Source organism: Suricata suricatta, chromosome 3 (assembly GCF_006229205.1).
Source record: "Suricata suricatta isolate VVHF042 chromosome 3, meerkat_22Aug2017_6uvM2_HiC, whole genome shotgun sequence".
In the NCBI taxonomy this organism is placed as follows: Eukaryota; Metazoa; Chordata; class Mammalia; order Carnivora; family Herpestidae; genus Suricata; species Suricata suricatta.
This window is the reverse complement of record NC_043702.1, coordinates 104,731,047-104,740,992: the sequence shown is the minus strand read 5'-3', so window position 1 is coordinate 104,740,992 and position 9,946 is coordinate 104,731,047. Positions and strand designations below refer to the sequence as shown.

Genomic DNA, 9,946 nt, shown 5'->3' with positions numbered 1-9,946 from the left:
GAATGCGTGCGGCCACCGCGCATCGGCGCAGACGGCGCGGCCCCTCCGGGCCCCGGGCGCACCGCCTGGCCAGGCTCGGGGGTCCTGGAGAGACCCCGCGGCGCCCGAGCCCCGACCAGGCTCTGGGGGGCCCCCGGGACCCGTGGCGGGCACTCACCGTGTTCGGGCGACGACGTGCTGTTGAGGCTGCTCATCTCCAGCGGGTGCAGGGCGCCGGCCGGCCGGAGCGCTGGGGACAGCGGGGCGGCGCTGGGCCTGCTCGGGGCCCTCTACGGGCGGGGAGGGAGCGGCACCTGTGTCGCGGTCCTGCGGCGCGGCCTGAGGGGAGGGGCTCCGGCCCGAGATAGGCAGACTTCATGTAGTTTTTTCTGCAGACTTGGCTGGTGGGGTTTCCACCCTCCCCCTTTTTTTAAACACACACCCGCCCACGTCTGAACTCTTCTCGGTTCCAACTTTCTGCGCAAGAATCACATTTTCTATGTTTCTGTTTCCATCGGCAGCTTCTAGACTCAGACGTTGTGGTGGAGAATTCCCGTGTGAGGACTGAGAAACTCCCTGTTGTGACAGGATGGCCTGCCCCAGCACTGTTAGGGCCGGTGACCAAATAGGGACAGACGTGTGTTTGAGTCTCGGCAGGCCGCTCAGCCGCTCCATGGCCTCTCAGGGCTGAGGGGCACTGTTGGCCTGGGAAGTCCCTGCTTGGCCAGCCCCTCAAGGGCGCTGTCCCAATCCGTGGTCTAATCTTTGGAAAAGAGTCTTAGAAAAAGGGATTGCTTGGACAAAGGCCATGTGGTTTATTTGGATCACTTTTGTCTGAAGCTTTCAAACATCGTAGAGTTTGCAAAGTATTCACTTTACTTGGACACGTAAAAACTTTGAGATGGATTTTGAGACTCTGGCTAGTTAAATGGAGTCTGCCTACATCACAGAGAAAGAATGCTATGTTATATGCAGCATTTGATCTCTCCTCTCTCCCCACCAGGGGGAAGGGCAAGGGAGCTTGAGTTTATGTCAGCCTGGTTTTAAGTCTCAGATCCAAGAGACACCCTGTCCTCATGTCTAGTGGTCCTTTCTGCACGGCTTTTCATTGTGGTTTACTGGATGCTCCTCCAATGCACCTGCTCTGACACCCTCCCCCCGTCTCCTGTTAGTGTTGTTCTGCTGCAGACCCAGGCACCATTTCAGATGTCTGCACAATGAATATGCCCGCAGGAGTACAGCCCAGGTTCAACACAATGTAATGCTGCCCCCTGGAGGTGTGCTGAGCATATTCCTTGCCCAGCTCTATGTGGGCTAGACTGATTCCAGGCATTATATGGCCTGTTTCACACAGTGGGCAAATGTTCATGATTCTCCTTAGGTAGATGATGAAGAAACTCACACTGCTTGGAAATCTTCAGTGAAACTCCCATGCTAGACATGAAGGGAACTATTCAACGGAATGCTTTGGGCCAGGTATGGAAACCTGGGCGTCTCCATTTCTTCACCTAGAAAATACTGACAGGAGCTCTTGCATTTCAGAGCTGCAGAAGCAATGTCTATTAATAACAGTGGGTCAGAAAAGATGTTTAGTAGAAACTAGCAACAGTTTAGTATATAGCTTCCATGTTGGGCAATAGTACCCCCTGTATTCAGCGTTCATAATTTAAACAGCTTCAATGATCTGAAATGCAGCTGGGGCGCCTGGAGGAAGCCAAGAGAGCCACCAGGTAAACAAAGAACAAGTCCCCAGGTCATTGCACCTCACTTGTGGTAACACTTGTGGGGAGACTTCTAGGGCTTGCCAACACCCAACTGGCCTTTAGGTACAATCATAAGACATTTGCTTATGTCATTTCCTTGGGCAGGACAGGTTAAAAGCACCAAATTATAACAAGAATCCCTTTTGGAGAGGAAGCCAAAAACCTAAAGAAAGGCAGAAAGCTTCACAAACTCTAAGGTCAGATACAAAAACAGAGTAGCATTTATTGTACAGCAAAAGCTTCTTGGGTCCAGCCATCAGTGGAGGACGTGACTGCCCCATGGGCCATTGAGGAACCAAGGCTTGAGACTCCTTCTGGGTTTGAGTCTTCACTGTCTTCTATGTGGCTGACCTTCAGCATTTTACTCAAACCCTCTGAGCTTCAGATTTCTCATCCGTGAAACTGGAGCAGTTTGCAAAGTGGGGTCACTGTGACTAATACATTTCGTAATAATGCAATAATACAATGTCTTACTCAGCAATAGGTTAAAGACATCTAGTGTAAGTTAGTGAAGACATTCCCATTCCCCTGATGGGCACACTCTCTAGTAAGGACCCCAGGCTACTCTGAAAAGAAGATAAATAGTGTTTAATAATGAGTAGTCATTTAGCTAGCAGGGAAACATTTGATGTATTTTAGAAGATTTAACCCTAGAAGTGTCTAATTTTAAAGAAATGAGAAGTATTTTAAGGAGGTACAATCATGATATGAAAAATCAGATTCTATGGTAATGGTCTAATATTAAGTCACAGAAATGCAGTATGTCTTGATGTGCTGGGTACTTAATAATCAGCTTTGTCTTATAACAATAAAACAGTTCTCTAATTCCCTCAACTCCATAGAAGAGGATATTGCCAAGGGCCCATTTTGAAAGTGAGAAGATTGAGGTTGGCAGCAGTGACAACTTGTTTGATGGGGTGCAGCCAGGACTGGGATGAAGCTCTGGCAGCTGCTGTGATGTGTGTAGGACGTGGCTGGTGTCAGCTGCTGAGCTCACCACAGAGGGAGTGGGTGTGATGCGGTCCTGGAGGGGAATTTTCACTTCCTTCCCGGAACTACATAGGACAGGAGTTGTGCATGGGAGGGAGATTCCTGCCTGCTTTGTCCCTACCCAAACACACACACACACACACACACACACACACACACACACACACACGTGATTAACTGATTTATACTAAGTTGTTTCCTTTTCTTTGCTGTGATAAACCATATGAACATAAATATCTACATTTCGTATATTTTTCCTTAGGTTGTATTTCAGCAAATGGAATAACTGGATTAAAGAGTAGGACTGTGTTTCACATACATACACATGCACATGTACACATGCACCCGTACATGCACACACACACACACACACACACACACACACACAGAGTGCTTGTTTCCTCTTGGAGAAAACCTACTGCAATCCCTGACTGTGAGCTCTTACAGGTAGAGGTGGGCAGATTTTACTTGGGTCCTTTAAAATTTCTAATGAATAGTTTTGCCCTGTATCAAAGTAATAGATGCTCTTAGTGTAAAAAAAAAATGTAATGGAGAGGTAAAACAACAGCAGTAACAACAACCCAAAAAACCTGTAAAAACTGCTCATAATGTGTGGTACATTAAGGTTTGTTTTTTTCTTTTTCTTTTTAAGTTTATTTATTAAAATTTTTAAAAATGTTTTTATTTATTTTTGAGAGAGAGAGGGAGACAGAGAGAGAGAGACAGAAAGAGAGAGAGAGAGAGAGAGAGAGAGAGCAAGCGAGCAGGGGAGGGTCAGAGAGAGAGGGAGACACAGAATCCAAAGACAGGCTCCAGGCTCAGCACACGGCCCAACACGGGGCTCGAACCCACAAATGTGAGACCATGACCTGAGCTGAAACTGGACACTAAACCAACTGAGCCACCCAGGTGCCCCTAAGTTTATTTATTTTTAAGAGATAGAGAGAGACAGAGCATGGGGAAGGTGCAGAGAGAGAGGGAGACACAGAATCTGAAGCAGGCTCCAGGCTCTGAGCTATCTGTCAGCACAGAGCCCAATGAGGGGCTCGAACTCAGGAACCGTGAGATCATGACCTGAGCAGAAGTTGGACGCTCAACTGACTGAGCCACCCGGGTGCCCCAAGGTATGTTTATTTCTAGTCTCCTTTACACATTTGTGGGTTTTGCTTTATACTATGAAGATTTTATTGAATATGTGATTCTAAGTACTGTGTTCACTGACAAACATGCCATGACCATTTACCCATACAAAAGTATAAAAGCTCTTTAATTTGATTTAATTACTAAGTTGTTTCCTTTTCTTTGCTGTGATAAACCATATGAAGGTAAATATCTACATTTCATATATTTTCCCTTGGCTTGTATTCCAACAAATGGAATGACTGGATCTAAGGCTGGGCTTGTGTTTCAAGGTTTTGATACACTCATGAGTTGTGGCTGTAACAATTTATATTCTCCCCAATCACGTGTTCATCTCAGAGACTCTTGCCAGCATCAAGCCTTGGACTTTAAATCACTGATAATTCTGTAGACGAGAAATATGTAATTATTTGACTTTGCATTTTCTTGATTACTAGTGAGGCTGAATATACTGTCATGCTTATTTACAAATTGCATGTTCTTTTGGCTGAATATTTTGCTCTTGCTGTTTCTCATTCAGAATGGTGGTTTATGTTTTTCTTATTGATTTACTTGAACTCTTTATACACAAAAGACAACAACACCTTTTCATGCGTATTGCAAACATTTTCTCCTTGGGCCCTTTTCTGGTTCTTTCTCATTAGCACAGAAACATCGCTTGACTTAGCTGATTGGCAAGTAGGCAGCTTTTAAGAAAACCACACTGTGGCTCTGCATATTTTAAGAGGCATGGAGAGAAGAAGCAGGGGTTCCATTGGTGAAGGCTGTCCCAAGCTGTGAGTAATGAGGAGCATGGGGTGGGAGTAGGGAGGGTGGGTCCGGAGGAGCACAGAGAGATCAATGGCAGCAGGCTCTACAGCCTTGGCCAGGAGCCTCTCCCCTTTCCCAGCAGGACACAGACCTTTCTGAAAAGAATCCATAAGAGAATGTTTGAAGGCTGAGAGAGAAAGAGACTGCCCAATGCTGTCTGCTAGGACTGAGCCGCTAGGCCCTCTTCTGTCTAGACTTTGCTAAAGACTGGCTCTGGGCATGCCAGGCAGAGCAGAGTGCCCAAGGGCGGGGAGGCTGTGGGACTCATGCTAGACCCAGAACTGCAGCCTAGGCCCCTAGCTTATAGTGGCACCTCACTGGGAAGTGGATCTTAAGCATCCAGAATGGCCTGACTTGGGGAGCTTTCTAACAGTATCTTTAAGAGAGGGGGGACAGCACAGAAACCTGGCAGGAACACTGGGTGGGCTGGGGTAGTTTGAAGTGACCATAAGCAAAACCTCATGCATTGGTGATAGTCTTAGTGTAGACTGGGGTTGAGATATGTGAAGAGGCTTCAGACTAGCAGTGGGGGAAGAAAAGAAGAGGAAGAAAGGAAGACAGGATAGAGAAGGAGGGATGGAAGGAAGGAAGGAAGGTGGACCCCAGTGTCCCTGGAGGAACCATGTGTCCCTGGTGGACCCCAGTGTCCCTGACGGACTCCAGTGTCCCTGGCGGACCCAATATACCTGGTGGACCCCAGTGTCCCTGGAGGACCCCAGTGTCCCTGATGGACTCCAGTGTCCATGGTGGACCCCAGTGTCCCTGATGGACTCCAGTGTCCATGGTGGACCCCAGTGTCCCTGGAAGACCCCAGTGTCCCTCATGGACTCCAGTGTCCATCGTGGATCGCAGTGTCCCTGGAGGACCCCAGTGTCCTTGGAGGACTCCAGGGTCCCTGGTGGACCCAGTATCCCTGGAGGACCCCAGTGTCCATGGAAGATCCCAGTGTCCCTGGAGGACCCCAGTGGTCCTGGTGGACTCCCTGGTGTTACTGCCCAGCTTGATGGTGCTCTTCATGCTGGCGGCCCGGAGACACAAGGGAAGCAGGCAGGGAGTTGCTGAACGAGTCTCCAATGGTTCCCATCAGAACATAAGGAACTTACTATCTCCCAGCAAGTAGAGAATGAGTTAGTAACTTTCAGAGCGTCCTGTTTGGGTCACAGCCCTTCCTCTTTGTGAGTAAGTTGTTGGTGTGAACCTGAACTAAACAATTATATCTCCAGCTGCCTCCAGCTAAGGTCTGGGGCCCCCTAAGAGAGGAAGTAGTTTCTTTCTTAGACCCTTTGTTGTGGCTTTTGTTCTCTTTGGCCTAGATGACAGAGGGATTTGGGGTATGTAGCTGGGACTAAGAAGGGGGAACCAGAATGGCAATTATTTGCCAAACTTTTGCTACGAGTTCTACATATTTTATCTCATTTAATCCCCAAAACAATCTCATGAGCAAAGGAAGAGCAGGGTTTGGAATGTGGCAGACATGGCTTCTCATTCTTGGCTCACCACTTAGGACTTTGCTAAGTGACTTTGTCTCCAAAATTTCTCATGTGCAAAAGGGGGTTAATGACCCCTACATCTGATGTGCTCTGAAGGGGTTGGTGCAGATTCCCCCTGGAGGCTCACACATTTATCAAGAAGGTAAAGACAGAAATATTGTAGCATTGTAGAAAAAGGTTAAAATAAATCATGTGTAATACACAGAGAGACATAAACATGCAATGAGTACAACTAGGTATAACTATGTCTACTCACACATGGGAGCAGGCATGCCAGACCACAGGGACACAGGTGACTGTACATCCATTTCATCATAAGCCCCTTTGAGTGTAAGGCTCAAGACAATAGATTTAGTGTTTTTTGTACTCTTTTTATAGCCCATTACAATTACATTAAAGGAATAGTATAGAAATAATCTCGTAATGTGAAGAGGCTCTAAGGGGATCCTTCAGCCTGTGTGAGATTTCTGGAATTCCAGAAAGATGGGGTGTGGAGTCTGTCGAGGGAGGAAATAGAGAGATGGAGGTGTGTGGTGTGTGTGTGTGCATGCACACGTGTGTGTAATCACGTGGACGGGCAGGGGGATGGGGCTCAGCCTGTCAGAGCCACAGGTGCCTGGGTTCAGAGATGGCAGGTGGGAGCAATGGGCTTGGAAGTGAGGATACAGACAAGGAGACTGGTTAAGGGTTTTTTCCTGGGTGAAGCAATTTTGCTGCGCTTCCCCACCTTTGTATACAAAATGTCAGGCCAACCACAGAAGTTTGCCCCTAGGGACAAAAGCATGTGAATATCTCTAAGAACATTAAGAAATTGTAAGTGAGTCAAGGTTACTAGTGTGGGAAGGAGCCACTCTTGGTGAAACCTTCCTCTTTTTGGGATTTGTCAAGAAGTTGTCTTCCACACACCCTAAAGCAGAGACCGTTTAGTCCACAAATACAGATCTCCCAGCTAGATTTCTTCCCCCCAGAAGAAAGACTAATCTCAAAACAGATTCAAACAATGGAAGAGAAAATCCTTCATAACCCTCTAGAATGAGCGGCCTGGCTGTTGCTTTTTAAACATGATGGACAATGGTGAATGACAACCAAGTTGCGTACAAGAGCCAGAACGTGAAGAAAAACGCTGAGCCAAACAAAGGAAAAAACAAATGAATAAGATGAAGACCTGAGGAAAACAAAGGGACAAGGCAGAACTTTAATACTCAGAAATTTGGGAAAATAATAAAACCATAAATAAGAGAGGTTTGCTATGTAGAAGAAAAAGCATATAATAAGAAGAGTTTTTGACCATTAACAATAACAAAACATATATTAAAATTTCAGACTATTAACAATATATAGATCTTTCTCGTCTTAATGGGGTTACATCTCTATAAACCCATTGTAAGATGAAAATATAAGTTATCAAAGCATTTAATCCACTTAACCTCCTGAACACTGTAACTCAGCCTAGTCTACCTTACACATGCTCAGAACGCTTATATTAGCCTATGGTTGGTGAAATCATCTCACACAAAGCCTATTTTATTGCAAAGTATTGAATATCTCATATAATTTGTTGAAGACTGTGCAGAAGGTGATAAACAGAATGGTGGTAAGTGTGGGGGTTGTTTGGCCTTGTGATCAAGTGACCAGGAGCTGTCAGTGCCCAGAATCATGAGAGAGCAGCACCCTGGGAAAAGATCAAAATTCAAGATTCTGAATACTGACTGTTCATTGCTTTCACATCATCATAAAGTCCCAAAATCCTAGGCTGAACTATCCTAAGTTGGAGACCATCTGTAATGGCTAAAATGAAAACCCAATTAAGAATGTAAAGTGAAAGCTGAAGAAATAACTGACGGTGCGTGTTTGCTTTTGTTTCCCTTATCTTAGGAGACATATCTAGAAAAATGTTGTGGTGGCCAGTGTGAGAGAAATTACTATCTGTGCTCCCTTTGGGGATTTTTATGGTTTTAGGTCTCATGATGAGGTCTTTTATCCATGTTGGTTTTGTTTTTGTGTATGGTGTGAGAAAGTGATCCAGTTTTATTCTTTTGCATGTTGCTGTCCTGTTTTCCCCAGCACTTTTTGTTGAAGAGACTGTCTTTTTTTGCATCTGACATTCTTGTCTCCTTGTCAAAGATTAATTGACCACATAAATCTGGATTTAATTATTTCTAGATTCCCTAATTCTGTTCTTTTGGATCTGTGTGCCTACTTTTGTGCTGATACCATACCGTTTTGATTACTACAGCTTTGAGTATAGTTTGAAATCTGAAATTATGGTATCTCCACTTTGTTTTTCAAGATTGCTTTGGCTATTTGAGGTCTTTTGTTGTTATACACAAATTTTAGTATTATTTGTTCTAGTTCTGTGAAAATGCTGTTGGTATTTTTAAAAAAATGTTTTTAATGTTTATTTATTTTTGAGAGAGAGGGAGAGACAGAGTACAAGCAGGGGAGGGGTGGAGAGAGAGGGAGACACAGAATCCCTAGCAGACTCCAGGCCTAAAGTTATAAGTACAGAGAGCCCTATGTGGAGGTCGAACACACTAACTATGAGATCATGACCTAAACCGAAGCTGGATGCTTACCTGACTGAGCCACCAGGTGCCCCCTGCTGTTGGTATTTTGATAAAGATTATGCTGAATCTGTAGGTTGTCTTGGATAGAGTGGACATTTTAACAATATTGATATTGTTAAATATATGCTTATTTTCCATAGGCATGGAATATCTTTTTATTTGTGCCATCTTCCATTTTTTTCATCAATGTTTTATAGTTTTCAGAGTACAGGTCTTTTACCTCCTTGGTTAAGTTTACTTATAGGTAGTTTATTCTTCTTGGTGCAATTGTAATCCTAGACTAAGAACAAAATAAGAGAAAATTCAGAGAAAAAAATGAGTGATGAGATAGGAGGTCCAGCTTAAATGAACTTCTCAAGCAACAGCAGAGAAAATGGAAGCAAGAAATTTACATGTAAATACATATGAGGAAGACAGAGAAGAAAGGAGGAGGAAATCATGCAGAGCTAAAGAAGCATACAGGTTTTCAAACAGAGATGACTGCAATTAAAAATTACATATAACTATGTGTTACATAATTTCAGAACAGCAAAGAAGCAAAGAAGAGATTTAAAAGCTTTCAGAGATAGGTAGGTGGGGAAGGGTAGCAGGCATCTTCTACAGAAGATTCAAGTCAGACTGGCATCAGAACTCATATAAGTAATACAGAAAGTAGAATATAAAAGATGGGGGTGACTTCAAATCTTACATCTTATACCTGGCTAAAAACTCAATTGTCATGCTGGGGCGCCTGGGTGGCTCAGTCAGTCAAGCATCTGACTTCAGCTCAGGTCATGATTTCACGGTTCTTGGGTTCAACCCCCCATGTCAAGGCTCTGTGCTGACAGCTCAGAGTGGGTGTGGCTGGGGGGAGGAGAGGGAGGTTCCAGGGCTTTTGCTGAGTTCTGGAAGATGGTGAATTTCAGGAGGGAGGGTGCTATAGGAGATGAGATGATTGAGCAGCTGGATATAACTGAAAATGAGGGAATAATGCATACATTGCTTTTCCAAAGAGGAAAAAAAAGGTTGGCTAAAAACCTAGAATAACAAACAAAAAGCTGTACACACAAGCCAATTACGAAGCTCACAAGAATATGGCATTTTTTTCGGACTGTTGAGGGAGTACAAGAAAAGATCACTCCTTTTTGCCCTATGTCCCATCCTCTGGGCATGAGTAAGGGCAAAGGGGTCTGGGAGGCAGGTAAATGGACGGTAGCCATCACAAGAA

At 44.8% G+C, this 9,946-nt stretch overlaps 1 protein-coding gene across 1 annotated transcript in view; it reads right to left on the bottom strand.

Moving 5' to 3' along the window:
- Window positions 1–557, bottom strand: part of GYPC (glycophorin C (Gerbich blood group)) — a 38,524-nt gene extending 37,967 nt beyond the window's left edge. The window contains exon 1 of the mRNA XM_029934738.1: window positions 158–557. Within this exon, the coding sequence (XP_029790598.1) occupies window positions 158–194 (37 nt within the window). The 5' untranslated portion in view covers window positions 195–557. The remainder of the gene's footprint in view (window positions 1–157) is intronic.
- Window positions 558–9,946: the final 9,389 nt, after the last annotated feature.